The sequence below is a fragment of the Caloenas nicobarica genome, chromosome 3 (genome assembly GCF_036013445.1).
Source record: "Caloenas nicobarica isolate bCalNic1 chromosome 3, bCalNic1.hap1, whole genome shotgun sequence".
Taxonomy (NCBI): domain Eukaryota; kingdom Metazoa; phylum Chordata; class Aves; order Columbiformes; family Columbidae; genus Caloenas; species Caloenas nicobarica.
In genome coordinates this window covers 83,600,901-83,618,009 of record NC_088247.1, presented here as the reverse complement: position 1 = coordinate 83,618,009, position 17,109 = coordinate 83,600,901, and the positions used below count along the sequence as shown (strand labels likewise).

The following is a 17,109-nucleotide window of genomic DNA, read 5'->3' as shown; positions in this document are numbered from 1 at the left end:
AATATTATTTCAAAGGCAGTAACTTACCTGGTGCTTTATTAGTTAAACACAAACAGGGATTACATTTAAATATAAAAGCCTTATCTTATTAGCATGCCTTCACAATTTTAGTCATCTTAAGGTACTCACCTACTTATTACCCACTTTCACAGGTCTCATTTTCCGTTAGCTTTTCAGAAGCAATTGTAAAGTCATTTCTTGACTCCATTAACATTATTTTTCCTGTTATTTTTCAAACCCAAATCCATGATTTCTTTTCCAGACCTTACACAGTATTTCTGTCAAGAGCTCTTTTTCCAGGTGTGAATATATTTCAACATGTATACAGAACCCAAGGAAATACAGCTACACAGATTTTATTTTAATTATAAGCACAAGGTCCCAGGCCGAGCTTTGTTAAACTTTAAAATACATATTTCAGGTAACTGTCAAGCTACACTGCTGTTACCAAAAGGCATCTCAAACACGACAGGGGAAGATCTTAACTTTACTCTACAATAAGCTTTAAAATGTAGTCTCTGTAGTGAACAGTATTTGTTTCTGGATCTAGAGCCGTGGAGAGCATGTCCTCCATTTCTTCCTCAGTAAAAGGCTCACCTAAAAGACAGCAGAGAATTACACTTTGTCTTAATAAATATTCTTTTGTAGGCTGGCAAATTGCCCTGCTTTTCCCTTGCAAGGATCTTCTTTCAGTCCTCATACAGAGGAGAAAAGGAGCAATACTAAAGATCCAATTCCTTCACTTTTGCCAATGTGAGTCCCACACACTAAGCAAGCTGGTCTAAGGGAAAGGAGACAGAGGGGCTGGATCTTCTGATCTCCTTTCAGTTCACTGACTCTAAAACAGCCTGTTCCTCTGCCACAGGGATTTTGAAACAACCATTTTTGTCAGAGTGAATTCTTGTAATGAATACATTAGAATTATTATCTTTCATTTGGCTACCGTTTCACTTGTATTTACATCGTGAAAGGCTTCTGGTTTTTCTCTTTCAGGAGCTTCAAAGCTGCTGATGGCCTACTGCATCCCTCTTTGAGAGCAAGGTCCCCATCTGAGGATAGGTCTCACGCAAAGCCTGCACATCATTTTGTACTTGAGGCAGGCAGGCATGAGTCAGCCATGCAAGAAAAGCAGGCTCAGGCTCTTCAAAGGATATTGAGGATTACATGATATACAACTTAAATCTGGTCTTTGAATCTCTTTGTTTGCATACGGCACTAGAATTAAGATCAAGATAATGCAGGAATGAGCACTGAAACTACCCGAAACATGGAATTCTAAACTACAATATTATAGGAGCACAGAAAAGGAGGCACATTCTTGGGAAGCACAGAGATGTGCACAGAATCATAAAATATCCACACAAGGCTGAATTATTAATCTTAATAATAGTAATAATCTCTATTTTATTATGTCTGCAAGCAGGCATTATTCACCAGTGAAATGTTCTACTCTGCATCCACTCATCACAGTAACAGTTTCACAGTAACTGTTTCAAAACAATGTATCTACTCCCACAAGTTTTGGCATGCAGAATGAGGACCTCAAGGTGTCAAATGCACATGTAATGTTTATTTACTTAAATACTGACATTACAAAAGTCTTATTACCTTCTCCAGTCATATATTTGACCAGGTCCTCTTTAGTAATATATCCACATTTATTCTCATCCAAAGCCTTTAAAGCAAAAAAAAAAATAAAGCCTAGTGGGTTTAACCATATTGAATAGAGAATCAGCAATTCTTTCCAACAATTAGGTACTTGAATATTTAGTTACAGACCTCAAATGCATGTAGAAGAACATCTTCTGGAATAGGCCGGTAGCTGAAACCATTGAATCAGAAAAGTTAAGTCACTGTTTGCCAAGCAGCTGTACCATTCTGAAAGAATAAAATGTGAGTACTAAAGGAAAGGGAAAACTTTTTTTCTATGAGAATTTACTAAGTTTGCCTATCAAACTTTTAATTACAGCATGACTTTTTGGAACCGTCCATATCTTTACCTCTTATGTCTTCTACTGTACACTTGTTTAATTTTCCTCATGCTAAGGAGCCAGATGAATGGCTTCTGCATGCCTGGGCTGGCTGAGCGGGTTAGTAGGAATCAAAAATAACTGAATCATTCCATGTAGTCAATGCACTGAACAGAAGATGGCCAAACCAAGAAAACAAAGTTTTGTGCATTTATGCTGGTTAGGCAACAGATCACCTAGTGAGACTTGTCGGTCTAATGATCCGACAACGAGCAAAGGAGGCCGGTAGCTATAAAAGAAAAGGTCTGTCAGTAGCAATTCAGAGACACGGGAGAACTGGGCATGTGTGTACATGCACACGCGGGCCTGATTTCAGAGGTGGAAAGGAAGCCCTGTGCAGCAACGGAGACCTTCCATATCCCAGTAGATTCTCACCAACCCCCAAGAACACTGAAGAAAAGACTTTGAAGACAGGGAAGCTCTAACTCCTTGACTGTTTTGTCCAGACCTGTCTCGCTCTTTTACTATCTAAATATCAAATGTGGTTTTTGTGATCCAAATCTCATGTGCCCGTGGATAAGTGAGCTACGGACACAGTGCCCGAAAAGACAAAGCGGGTCTTGACAAGCCTGCACTAGCCCAGGGAAGTGTGTAGGTTTTGTGTGTGTGCGTGTGCTTGTGTGGAGGAGGAGAAGAGAGCCCGGCGCAGCAAAGTAGCGTTTTGTGGAAGGGTGAACATCAGTGTGAAACCAGCAATGTGCCATGAAGGCCAGAGAAGGCAAAGGTACAGGAACTGGGAAGGCAACGCACTTGTGCCGGCACACCGGGACCCGAACGCTGCTGGCTGGTCCATGGGCAGGCACAGGCGCAAAGGCTCTCAAACGCAGCCCCAAAGGGGACCCTGCTGCCTCTGGATGCTACACGACAGGTTTGGGAAATCCTACAGCTATTTCATGTGTAGAACACCCTCCTATCAAAGGCCCTCCATGTGCAAAGTAACTTCTCAGTAGTGGACACGACTGAGTCTCGCGAAAGCCTGGGCTAACATCTTTAAAAAGAAAGATAAATTCCCTATAAGTAACCTTGCTTTAGTGCAAAATACCAAAATAGCACAAGTTCCTGTGTACATGCAAAGATTTCTATGTACCCTTGAATAACAAACAGTGTTTTTGTTCTAGACTTTTAGATCAGCAGTCTTTTAGAGTGCTCATTGTGTACACTCAACTGTACCTAGCAGTCATTTTGAGACATGAACATGAAGCTGATTTATAAAACTTATTAAAAATACATTGTAACAGACTGTGCTTCTCAGTAACTGTAACTCACATGTTCAGAGAAAGTAATGGTTATGACCCTAATTTGCATATAAAATATTTCACAGATGCAAGAAACATGTTGAATAGCAAGTTAATTCTGATTCACATTAAAAATACAAAAGCTACACATTATCACAATTCATTATTATAAGCTGTTATTATTTATATCATCCATACAACATAACTTTATGTATACAAAGTCATTTTGAAACAAAATCTATCAAGCTAATGTACATTGAGTTTAAATAATATAAAAAATCTCTACTCCTTCCAGTTACATAAAATTACTGTAGATATATTTATTCAGAATCAACCCTGTAAATCTGGAATAAACTACGGACACAGAAAATCCACTTTCCATTACCTTCTGTCGAGTAGTACTTTTGTCATCACTGGAAGAAATTTTTCCAGATGAATGTATCCGGTCGGTTCTTCTTTTTCTACCTAAAAATAAAGCTTAAGTATGGCAGGTTATATGACTCATTAACGAACTAATATGAAAACCAGAAAATTGGGGTGGTTCTTGCATTAAAATTACAAAGTCAGACTTCGAATATTTATATCAGGTTTTTAATATCACATGGCAGCATAACATCTGAGTGAAATGCTTGTGATCAAATAGAAAGAAATCCAAGAAGGAATAATATCCCAGGCAAAACATAGGCCTGCTATTATAGACACTTTTAAACAACTCAATATTGCCCTCTTGTGCTTAGAATCCATTCACGCAAAGGAACTGGATGCCCAGTAACTCATCTGCCACAATAACTGAGCCGAGGTTTAAACATCCAGACCGCATCCACACTAGCGAAGTCTAGCAGGACCTGGAACATTCCCAAGCGCTGTAATGTGACCACCCAGAACAGGAAACCACCGGCACGTTCCCTGGCATGATTTTGGGCTGTGCCACCCCCAGCAGCCACCAGGCCCGGCTGGGCCCTTGGGGACCGCTCCCCAGCACGCTGCTTTGTGCCGCCGCTCCGCATCAAACATTTACCAGGGCAGACGTGAACTACTGCGTGCCAGCTGGCTTCAACTCCCAAGGATGTTTCTGGGCACATTTAATGTGCTAGTTTGGACATAGCCCCAGTCTAGTACACCTCAAGGATGGAATTTGTTGCCTCCACATGTTTCATAGCCAGAGAGAATCGGCAGGGGAAGGACCAGAGAGGCAGGCAGACCCAGTCAGGGCAGTCTGAAACAGTCACAAGGCAGCCCATAAAATGCTACACAAAGAAAAGCTTCCCCCTGCCTCCTAAATAAATGAATAGATTAGCCCTAACGCATGGGGGGCTTGTAGCCGCATTCTCACAGCATTCCTGTACTTCCACAGGAGACAAGCAATGTGATGAAAATTGCTCCCTGTCATCCTACCACATCCCTCTCCCCTGAAAATTTCAAGTTTTACTCCCAACAGGAGCCTTCTTGACGGAGCTAGCCTGTTCCTGTCTGTGTTGATACTGGATGTGTGCCTGGTGGTCTCACATGGCAGCAGCGACACCTTGCTAGGCTCTCCAGGACACAGCTCAGACTGAAAGAACACTCAAATAGGCACCGATTTCAAATCTCCTAACTGAGCCAGGAAAAGAGGAAGTACGAAATCTTCCTCTTGAGAGCGGAGCCTGAGCTGGGGATGATGCCTGACACATCCAGTAGCTTAAAGGGAGAGGTACAACTGGTGCTGCACGCTCTTCTCCAGTGCTCTTGAAGGGTTTTGGTTCCTGAAAGCAGGCCACCACCGCCCCTTGCTGCTTTAGGGTGGAAAGTGGCTTGGAAAAGCACTTTTCCCCTTCTGTTTGAGGAGTCGAGCAGAAAGGATCTTTAGCAAGGAAACGAAGCTGTGGCGTGCTTCATGATAAATGAAATGGTAGCTTTTGCCACTACAGCATCGTTTGTTTTACTGCTCAACCGATTGAAAAGATGTAAAAAAATACCTGGCAAAATTTAACTTCCTTCCAGTGACATAACAGTTAGTCAATACATGGAACTACTCCATGCATCACGAATATTGAGATGTAAAAGTACACTGGATGTTTTAGGAAACATCAGTGCTTCAACCATTATTAGGTCAAAAGTCCACAGAGACAGAAAAGGAAATATGGTAGCTATTTATTGGAAATTAAGATAGACGAGTCTTAAATTAAGCAGTACAACCAAAAAAGCAAGGACTCAAAACATCCATGAAGATGACGAGTTATATGAACCAAGTTTAAGAGCCACAAAAATTAGATCTGCCCATCCAAACAGCGGAAGTTCATCCTAATTTTCACACCAGAACTCACCAGCAATGACTACTTCAAAGTTCAACATAACAAATACATGTCAAATGTGAGCCCTCACTGACAAATATCATCCAGATTTGTCTTGTTTTGTTGGTTTGCTATTTGTATTTTGCATTCAGAAAGCAATCTGTGGAGGAAACATGCTGTTCCTGACAACAGACCCAGTCCTGGGAGGTGATGAGCAACCTCGAACAGCTTCCTCTGACCTAGAAAGAACAGCTTCCATTTCAGTGGCTCTACCAGACCAGCAGTATCTTGAGCTGATAAAATTAATCTTATCTGTAACATTGAATAAATATGTGAATAAATTTAATATATTAACCTCACTTAAGCCTAAGTATTCAGATTTGCAGGTAGATGTATCATCTTCCTCATGCTCATTCCTGTTCTACACCTCATTTCCTATTGATGTTTTCCTTTTTTTTTTTAATTCATCCTCTTTTCACAGTGACTGTTACAATAACACACTTGTTCATACTCTGGGTTTTGTTCTATTTCATTCCTTTGGGTACATCCACAGCTTCCATAATTGTAGCAGCCATTATGTTTTGTATCTCTGCTCTCACAGCCATACTATTATTATCCACATAATAATTGGGGACTTGAGTCACAAAGAAACAAAACCATCTTCCAGAGTTATGCAGGAGATCTGTGGCAGAGCAGTGCTCTGGACCTGGGATTTCAAACTCCAGGCATTGTAGTGACCCTCAGATTAGCTTTCACTATCTTCAGGCTCATCATTTAATCTTAACTTTATAAGTAGGCCTAAAGATATGATATTAAGTATAGCGTTTAGCATAAGGTAATACAGGAAGCAGTATATGAAAATTTTTAGAGATAATTCTATGAATGCTGATTTGACAGATATGAGTAATTTGAAGGCAACATATGCTAGTTTAGCTACAATAAGGCTAATAGGAAGACGATTGAAAGACACAAGTAGGGAGAACCAGAAATTAATCACAGCTTACAATGGGCAAAAATACTGGAGAAATAGCTTGGTTAGAAATTGGCCAACAGAGGCAACTTTTACTTTATCTAGATGAAGATAAAACGGTATTACCATAGTCAATTACAATGGTATCTTATAAAAATTAAGACATATTTGTGATTAACATATTAAGGTTTCTACAAGGAGACAGTGTTCTTCTGGTACTAAACCTATGCCAAGGTTTCATTTACAGGCACCATGAAATCTTCTTTGAGATTTAACTTGCGATTCAGTGTTCTTTAAGGTTAATCATTACTCTGGAATGTATTCTTCTTGTAGTATCCGTACTTTTAACTTGATATCCTTATAATCAACAATTGCATACATATTATACTGTTGTATCTCAAGAATCTTCCACCTCATAGCTGCTTTGCATTGTACTTTTTAAAGTATTACTTATCTCAAATATTCAGTAATGCTGAAAATTAAAAAAAAAAAAAAAAAAATAAAAAGGTCCAATCTATCTGGGAGGGGGAGGCAAGCCTCAAACTTTCCTGGTTGCCCTGGACTAAGGGGGCAGCGGTCAAAGCATCCCCTTCCTTTTCTCAGCTCTGTATCTTGCATCAGTTGCACTGTTCATTTGCTGCACACAAAAATCTCTGTAGGTCACTAAAAATATCATCTATATTAAGCACCATAATTTCTCTTTCCATTTAGTCTTGTTGTCAGTGGGAGCTGGGACAATCTGGTACTGAGAGTATAGAACCAGAGCAGACATTGTAGTATCATGTTAAAAGATTTTTCTCCACTGATGGTTCTTTGCACTTCCTCATCTGATGCAGCTGTGTCATTTGCACAAGACTTCTTACACTAAATTCTGATCTACAAGAGACCAGACAAGGCTATTGAGTATAGATTACTACTGCAACCATCCAAATTTTTGTTGGGGACAGGAAAATAGAGCAAGAGAGAGCAGTTCGCAGTATCCTGACCTATACATGAAAAAGAAAAATCCTTCCCCCACCTCTCAGCCCCAGCATCTTCCATTCCTTAAGGCAGCACATCCATTTGCAAAAAGAATATGAAGTCTTTTTCCCACTTCTTTTTCCCATTTATTAACCATACCCTGCCAAGGCACCAGCACACTGTCATTCCTATTACAAGCATGAGGTAAGGAGACAAAAATTAGTGCAGGAAAAAAGTGCAGAGAAATGTGATTGAAGTTCCTTACCCTTGTGTATCATGGTGAGAATGGGAGGACTGCAAGGTCTCGTGAGATTTTATATCTGAAGTCTGACTTACAGGCTTAAGTAATCAAGTAAGAAAAGCTTACTTAGAAAGCTCAAGACTGGGAGAGACCTCATGAAGGACAGAAAGTTGAGAGGTCCTGCTATAAGACAGCAATAACAGGACGCAATCAAAAAACATCGCAGGTCTTGCCTCTGTGTATTTTTTGGAATCTGATGTATACCTTAAACACCCGCTCAAGAACTAAATTTTATTACTTAATCACCAGTGTGTGTCAGAAAAGCAAGTTGGTTAGGATTTGGATATCATAATCCAACTGAGGCTTAGTACATTCTTTTTCATCAGCCAAAACCAATTTCTCCTCCGTTTTCTATAAACGCCCCTCCGCCTTGGCAGAGTGGCACAGTGATCTTTGGGGGTAAAAGAGTTAAAGACTCCTTATCTTTACCCATTAATGTTGTTACCTCATCAGCCTAAAGTCTTTCTTCAGGACTACCTGAGAGACTGCCCGCCTGAATCACTTCCATGATACTTCCAGCCTCTGGGAGAAGAGCTTAGGTTTGCCACATAGCAGTGCAGGAGGGTCAAACTTGTGCAAGTTTAAGATTGTAAGAAAATACAAAAAGATCCAAACACTTACATTTGCAAGCAGTTCATGTAGTTCTGCCTCAGTTGGGAAGCAACCCAGTGACCTGACAATTGAACCAATGTCTCTGAAAGAAAGTAAATCTGCAATATTAGTGTGTCTGTGGAGAATCCAGATACCAGTTCAGAGCTTGCATACAGGAGTGTGCATGTACAAGCACCCAAGCACATGTATGTGGACTTTTAAGATGATGTCTCAGTGAGCAATGCCTATTTTTGCAGACATTAAATATTCTGGAGCTTTTTGGAATAGTATAATTGTTCTTGTGACTTTCCCCAAAAATTCCTCTTTACCATTGTGTTGCAGTGCACTGTGTGCAGGTTACTTTTCACCTGCTGTCCTCTAATTGTTAAGCTTAATTTCAGTGAAGTCTACACTTATAAAGGTCAAGAAGGAGGCAGCCCTGCTGTGCTCTCAAAGAGTCAAATGCACCAACACATTGGCTTATCACCACCCTGTTCACACTGCAAAATATATTCATAGCTGCCGTTTACTGCTGAACCTGGGTGCAGTTGCTCTGAGACTCTAAATAAAATTCTGACTGAAGTGACAATGCCTCAAAAAAGTTAAAGATGAACAACATCACAGACTAGATGCCAAAGTACTGAAATACTGTAAAAAAGGAGTACTAATCAGATTTATGGTATGACTGAAAAAAAAAATAACAGAAGCATTAATATTGCTTGCAATTTTCAGTCCAATTCTGCAACACAAAATTTCAAGCATATTTGAATAAGTATCCACGGAGCTGGTGGTTCCCACGATTCAAACCTCTTTGGTTTCCTCATCTTCACCGGTACATTTGGGGGAAAAAATAGATTGCCTAATAAAAATGGTAGATTCAAGAGGCAACGACCTTTGTAAAATCAGCTTACAACAGTAAGGCCTCAAATGTGGCACACCAAGCACATGTCAAGTTATATGGGTCAGTCTTTGGCCTCCTCAGGCAGGTCCCAAGGAGCTCCCATTCTGACTGACACCAATTGAGAAGCACTACAGTACACCAGAGAGAGGAAAGGGCTGGCTGCACAAAAAGCGTTAAAAAACAAAACCCAGTCCCACACACACGGTTGTTATGAAACGAAGCCATCCGCTCAAATGACTCAGTGAAACCTTGTCCCTCGTGGATGTGAATGGGAGTTTGGCCATCGGCCTCAGCGAAGTCAGACATTTAGTCCTGTTTTTAAAATCCTTGCCCATGCATCCTATTGCTAGTATGGATATACTGTATTTGATGCTCTTACTCCCGCACTCTCTCATCTTTTCCAGCTAAAAGATACTTGCAAATATTCTCTGCCTCTCCCAGAGGAACACCCAACCCAAACCATGCCTCCCTGCTGTCCCACCCGAGTTCCACTCTAGCAGACTGGCAGAGGTGGGAAGGTTGTCGTCATCTCCTGCCCCACGTCACACTCGGCAAAACCGCCAGGTGACTCAGGTAAGCCAGGCCCCGAAAGAGTTTGCAAAATCTGTGTTGCTGGCTGCTGTTTCTGACGGGCTACACATGAGCCAGCACGAGGAGGCTGTTTGAAGTGTCCGTGGTCAAAAAAGTCACGTCACATTTGGTAATAAGATGGAGTTTAAAGGACCCAGATAGGACATTGCATTTTTCTCTTAACCACTTCCTCTCACTTAGTTCAGCAACTGCGGTTTCTGCTGTGTAGTTTCTAGCATACAAAAATGATGGTTAAAACTACTTTATGTTCATACAGGTTTTGTAACACAGATGCAATTAAGTTTTGGGCCATAGTTTTCACCCTACATATAACACTTCCAGTGACACGATTTCCAAAATCACCAAAGCCCTTCACTCAGCGTGTATTGTAAGCAGCACGAAACAATACTGCCTTCCTCATGCTTAATTTCTTACTAACTTGTATTTGGATTAGGAGTCATGCAATACCAACGTTGGCCTGTCAAGCCAGGGTAATTTTCAATATTCTTCACAGGAATCTGATATTTCAGGCAATAACATTCATACAACTGTGGTTAAGAATTGTGCTGTACTGCCACCTTCTGATACAAGATAATCAGCCATTAATAATCCTGTTATTGTGATATAGTCCTGCAATATGAACCTGGGTGTAATTACACAATAAATCGTTGTTCATTGTTAGTAAGCAGACTAAGATAAAAATTGATGTGAAATTGTGCACGTACTTTCGAAAATCCCCTCTCACCTTATGACTTACCAAATAAATTTTTCAAAAAGTCTCTTTGTACTATTTCATTGTTGTAACATTTTCTCAAGCTCTGTATCCACTATATAATAGACTGAGGAGTGCAGCAAATTTTACAGCTATTCAGCCAGGACTGCAGATGTAAATGACAAATAAACAACTGGTATATCGTGGTGCGGTGAGGGCTGGGGGTTCCCCAGGGCTGGGGGTTCCCCAGGGCTGGGCGGTGGCAGAGGCAGGGACTCCCCATGGCGGGTGGCAGGACCCACTAGCCAGGGCCTGTCCCACCCCCAGCCAGGACAGCAGGGCAGCAGGAGGGGCACCGGGGCAGCCCTGGCATTGGGCACCTCCCTGAGGACCGGCCCAGAGATTTAAGTGAGCGCTCTTCCCAAAGAGCCCTATGGGCAAAGGAACAGCAATTGTACCGAGTGTGGAGACGTACCCTGAAATTCTCCCCATCTAGTATAACTGAAAAATCATTTCGTTTCCATGAAGTACCCAAAATTTCTTAAATTTAGTGGCACCAGTAAGCATGCATTGCTAAAACCATCACATATGTATTTTGCACCTTTCTCACCTCTGTTTTATAATGTAGAAAAGACGTTTGGAACAATTAAAGATGTCTTCCAAATTGGCTTTGTGAGGAATGTCTAATGACAACAGTTTCACCAGTTCTCACACTCCTTTGTAGTGTTTATACTAAATAATTAATTTATAATTAAAAGTTCTGGTGATATTCTTTTGAGAATAGTAATCGGAAATATAAAAAATTACTTCAATAAACTTTAAGGACAACAGCTTATAACAACTTCAGAATCCACTCAGTGAGACATAAATGTGTGGTTTATGTATTTTAAAACAAAAGCCATACTGTCACATGTATGGATGTTTATGTCAAAATGAAGTTAAAGTAGCACTGGCAGATATTCAAACGTAAAAAGCATCAGAATTAAGATTATTCAGGAATTTTTACATTTTCTTCAGCTCTGTATCTTGTAGCGAGTTATGTCCTCATCAGTTTAACAGTCCATGTTTTTATCTTCCATTGAACTTTTTCTTACTCCTTTAGACAGGTATTTTGTTTGTATTTCCACAACATTGCATGGTAAAGGTATAGTGCATGCAGTCTTCCCTCCTGACCCCCATCTGTACAGCCCATTCCCCCAGTTCTGGTCATCCCTTTTCAAAAAGGAGAAAGCTGAACAAGAAGGAGCACAAAAGAGAATGGCCAGAGCTATGGAACAGCATCTCCTAAGAGATTAAACACATCCAGACTCTTCAGCCTTAAACCACTGTGATGGAGGACAGATGTGACAAACAGCTATGAAATCATTAATGTTGTCGAGAAGATTAACAGAGAACAATTGTTCACTATTTATCACAAGACGAAAAAACCAGGCGCCACTCAAATCATAATGTGGCAGATGTACAAAAAACCAAGAAGAAATACAGCATATTTGCTCAGTTCCTTATATGCCTCCCCCAAGTAACTATTGGTAGCTCTGATAAGGGTACTGGGCTAAATGGACTTTTGGTGCAATCAAGTATGATCACCTTTATATTCATTATATTATTGTTGTTATTATTTTTAAGTTATATAATCAAACTATATGCGAGTTTCTTCCAAGTCTCCTAAAAACACCTCCCTGTCAGAGCAACATCCACCTCCCGCACCACCTCAGAGGATGAGGGATGTGCAGGATGCGCTGCCGCTGGAGACACCTGCTGAGGGCAGGTAACTGTGACAGACACTGGCAGGGACACCACTCGATGTGCTGGGACTGTCCTGGAAGTGCGGGGATCCATGTGGGATCCAGGACTTGTCAAGCCAAATGAGCTATCAGAGCATAAATTTGCTAGTAATAACTGCAGCTTAGAATTCTTGTCTAGCTACAGTTTCCTCTTGCCTCTTGACTCCACCAGTCCCAGCATCCCTCTCTCAAGCCAGTCTTTGTCTTCAGCCACCGAGTGATGCAAAATGTCTATTAAACAAGCAAAGACATACTTGTCCCATCAGGGCGAAAAGGACTGTTTCGATTACATTTTCTGATAAAGCAGATGCACGTTGAAGGAGTTATTTATCTCTGTACTAGATCCTGTAATATTTCTGTGTGAAGATATTTACAAACCTGATGCCCACAGTTTTATCGCCTCCTTGATCAAACACCTCAAAAGCTTCTATAATCTTTTTCTCGATTTCAGCTACTGCACCATCTGCAAAAAGAAACATAAGAAAAGAAAAAGAAAGATTCACTGAGCTGTTGCAACTGATTTATTTCCAATTTGAGAACTGCAACAGCAGAAGCACCAAAACTGATAAAGGGGCAGACAGGAGAGGTACGTTGAAAAAGCAAGTTCTTCGGAAAAAAAAAAACACTCTAAATGCAAAATCTGTCATTTATATTAACAATATGGCCTTGCTATGGCTCTGCAGCTACATCAAGTCTGGTCATAATGGTGCATCTCAGCTGCATGATCACCTGCCCAGAGTGTGCCACAGCTCCTCTGGACCACAGGCCTGAGCGCCCCCGGACACCACGGCGCCAGTGGAAGGAGGAAGGTGAACCTGGGCCCAGGCCTGCCCTGAGATGTGGCTGAGTCACTTCATCCAGGTTCCTGCATCCAAGGAAATATAAGCGCTCTCATGTCCACCGAGTTAGCCATCATGTATGAAAAGCTTGAGAAGCAGGAATAAAGAGATGGCTAAGATACACGCACTGTGAATACGTCTCATGGTAAACAATTTATTGTTTGGAAAGGAAGATGATCTCAGTGAAGGGGAAGGAGCAATTTGCTGCATTTGCTTTTTATTTCTCAATCTCAAAGAATGGGGGAAGAAGCAGCATAAGTTACCACAGTTATATTTCATCTAAAGCCAGAAATTGCATTATTGGGGTAAGGGAGGTACCAGAAAATAAATGCTGAAGAGAAGAATGTAAAGAGAGGAAGGCGTCCATCTCAAAAAAAATCTCACGGCAAGGAACACAGGGTCAATAAAGAGAGAACTCGTTAGCCCATTTATTAATGTTTGACTCTGAAAGACAGAATATAGGAAGTAAAGTAATGTGGAGTAGACGTTTGGTTTCTGTGGCTAAATACAGCTCCAAACTCTGGCTGGCAAACCAGCTCTCAGAAGGCAGCATTTTGTGAGCCTCCACAGGGATGCCGCAGGGAAAATTTCAGTGACAGTCAGAACATGAGACTGGTATCAAGTACACTTGTTTTCTCATTTTCACACTTCTGTATTTTCAACACAATAATTAAGATGTATCTCTCCTCTATTAGACAATTTATTTTCTTCTTTAGTCTCATCTGGTGTTGTGTTGTTTAGCAGCTCTGACCAGCACTAAACCACTGGACCCTGTTTCACCAGGCATAACAAATTCATACCTAGTTTTCTACAATCCCAATCATTTGGGAATCCCTGGGGCTGCAGCATGTAAACAATTTTTTCATTTGTTCTATTGCCCTCATGACACACGTGTTTTCTGGCAAAGGGTATCAGAACTGGACATAGCTAAATGATACATTAGCTTTGTGATCTCCCTGTCTTTATCTCGACCCATGAGCTTTTTCATTGTATTTTCTCCCCTGTGCTGTTAAGGAGGGCAGAGGACAGCTGGCCAAGGTCAACCCACCACAAGCTGCAAGCACCTCAACATAGTAGTGGATTGATCCAGACAAAAGGAAACTGTTCTTCATACAGAAGAGAGGTGCATCCCCTTACAAAAGTACAAGTGCCTGCTGCTTTCCATCTGTGTTTAGTACTGAACTCTCCCAGAGGATATGTAAAGAGAGGCAGGAATATATCCTGCATTCCTCTCTCTGACTTTATTCCCCTGATGGGAACATGGGCAGGTACATGTACGATGGATTGGAGACCAGAGCTCACTGAAGAAGAGCCTTGTTCAGTCCCCAGATACAGGACAAGCTGTACTCTTTTCATAGCTTGACAATAATGCCTACGCTTTACATGCCTAAGCAGTAAAATCCATATGCAATTCCTTTTCAAAAAAGACAGTTAAATCTAAGTGGGTTTGATTCCTTGTAGAACAGGCCCTAAAGACTCTCAAACTACTAAATTTGATCAGTTTTCTTGGTTACTTAAGAGTCGTGGATCTAGTCTCCAATGTAGACTGTTGGGAGTTTAGTTCTTGAGATCTGGCTCTTCCGTTGTACGCTATGTCTTGCAATAGAGAAATGATGAAGGAATATTTATAGCTGTATATTCTTGGCTTGATGAGTAAGGCTTCTGTAGAAACAAAAATTAACCAGGGGAAGGCAGGGGCACATTTCCAGTATTGGAACTACGTAGCCATCCAGCCTTTTCAAGCTTCACCTTCTGTGAAAACAGTATGCATCAATCTTGCCTGTTTCAAGAGTCCTGACAAAGAAAGGTCCTGAAATGAAATGAACTTGATGATTTAATCTAAGTACCAGGTAATCTATATTTTTTTCCGAGAACTGAGATGAAGTTGTGATTAAGAGCCATATCCACGGAAGAAAACATAATATACTGTAGCCCTCTCAAAGGCTCTCTGTGAGATGAGTGAACACCTAACAAGCTATTGCCTAAATCTCTCATCCTCCCTCTAGGAATGAAAGCCAAAGATGCTCAACATAGTTCAGGATGGCAAAGTCAGTTATCTGAAGACTTCTACGATTCACGTTAAACCTCTCTTTGGGAGAAAAAATGGATTCCAGCTCTAGGATAAGTAATGGATAAAGGTTTAAAATGATCCCTTCAAGAAGGGCACCAAGAGATCAGACATGCAGTTAACTCAGCAGATGTGACGCTCTAATGTACTGAAAACTTTCTGCACGAGGAGACTCTACTCCATGGGTAGATCAACAAAAGTTCTATGCTGCCCTGTGGAGGAATTTTTTAGCAGTTTTCAGGAAATAAATACCTACATTCTGACTGACTAAAACATTTCACTCACTTATTCTACTAACCAGAAAAACAATAGATAATATCAAAAATAAAATAATCTGATTATCTCAAATGGCTTAAATAAATAAACATTGAAACATACCATGCCAAAAAAGATTCCAATATCTACAACTACTTATTCCCTCAAATCCATCCTGTAGGGATGATGCATTATTTCCATTTTTATGCTGCTAAAATGCTTCAGATACTTGGGTTTTTCTCATTTATTTTCCTACCACATATGCCATTAGAAGACAAAATGTCTTAAAATCCATTTCTCAGGCACATTAACTGAATAGTGTATTCACTATCCATTTCCTTTCCTGTACTATCCTTCACTGTTTTCTCAGTTTATTTAGCATGAACTAGATAAAGCTTTAGACACTGGCAGTTAAGTAAAACTGGCAGGGAGCTGGCACTCCCAAATTAATTCTGCCAGTTTTCTCAGACTGAATTGCTCCTCTTCGGCTTGTCCAGAGTGTTCCCCAGCACTCGGAGGCCCATTTGAAGCCAGCCTTTAAGCAGCACGCCTCAGCTGTGACATTTCTTCTCCAAAGACCACAGCTTCAGTCTTTGTAGAGAACAGAAGCAATACATAGATGTGGCTCTGCCAGACTCCTGAGTAACAAGCACTTTAAAAGTGATTTCTAGTTGATACAATTTGCTAGATTCACAGAATCACAGAATCACAGAATGTTAGGAAGGGACCTCAAAAGATCACCTAGTCCAATCCCCCTGCCAGAGCAGGAACACCAAGGTGAGGTTACACAGGAAGGCGTCCAGGCGGGTTTTGAATGTCTCCAGAGAAGGAGACTCTACAACCTCCCCACGCAGCCTGTTCCAGTGCTCTGGCATCCTCACTGTGAGGAAGTTTCTTCTCAAATTTAAGTGGAACCTCTTGTGTTCCAGCTTGAACCCATTACCCCTTGTCTTACTGTTGGTTGTCACCAAGAAGAGCCTGGCTCCATCCTCGTGACACCCACCCTTTATATATTTATAAACATTAATGAGGTCACCCCTCAGTCTCCTCCAAGCTAAAGAGACCCAGCTCCCTCAGCCTTTCCTCATAAGGGAGATGCTCCACTCCCTTCATCATCTTCGTGGCCCTGCACTGGACTCTCTCCAGCAGTTCCCTGCCTTTCTTGAACTGCGGGGCCCAGAACTGGACACAATATTCCAGATGAGGTCTCACCAGGGCAGAGTAGAGGGGCAGGAGAACCTCTCTCGACCTACTAACCACCCCCCTTCTAATACACCCCAGGATGCCATTGGCCTTCTTGGCCACAAGGGCACAGTGCTGGCTCATGGTCATCCTGCTGTCCACCAGGACCCCCAGGTCCCTTTCTCCTACACTGCTAACAGGTCATTCCCCAACCTATACTGGAACCTGGGGTTGTTCCTGCCCAGATGTAAGACTCTACATTTTCCCTTGTTGTATTTCATTAGATTTTTCCCTGCCCAACTCTCCAGCCTGTCCAGATCTCTCTGGATGGCAGCACAGCCTTCTGGCGTGTCAGCCACTCCTCCCAGTTTGGTGTCATCAGCAAACTTGCTGATAGTACACTCAATTCCCTCATCCAAGTCATTGATTAATATATTGAAT

General features: G+C 41.4%; 1 protein-coding gene across 1 annotated transcript in view; it reads right to left on the bottom strand.

The window, feature by feature from the left end:
• The window catches only part of EFCAB2 (EF-hand calcium binding domain 2), a 32,233-nt gene continuing 15,124 nt past the window's right edge, over positions 1-17,109 (bottom strand). The window contains exons 2-7 of the mRNA XM_065631904.1: positions 12,703-12,787; positions 8,388-8,460; positions 3,651-3,730; positions 1,780-1,822; positions 1,609-1,675; positions 1-597 (exon numbers count right to left, since the gene is read on the bottom strand). Coding sequence (XP_065487976.1) covers positions 488-597; positions 1,609-1,675; positions 1,780-1,822; positions 3,651-3,730; positions 8,388-8,460; positions 12,703-12,787 — 458 coding nt within the window. The 3' untranslated portion in view covers positions 1-487. The remainder of the gene's footprint in view (positions 598-1,608; positions 1,676-1,779; positions 1,823-3,650; positions 3,731-8,387; positions 8,461-12,702; positions 12,788-17,109) is intronic.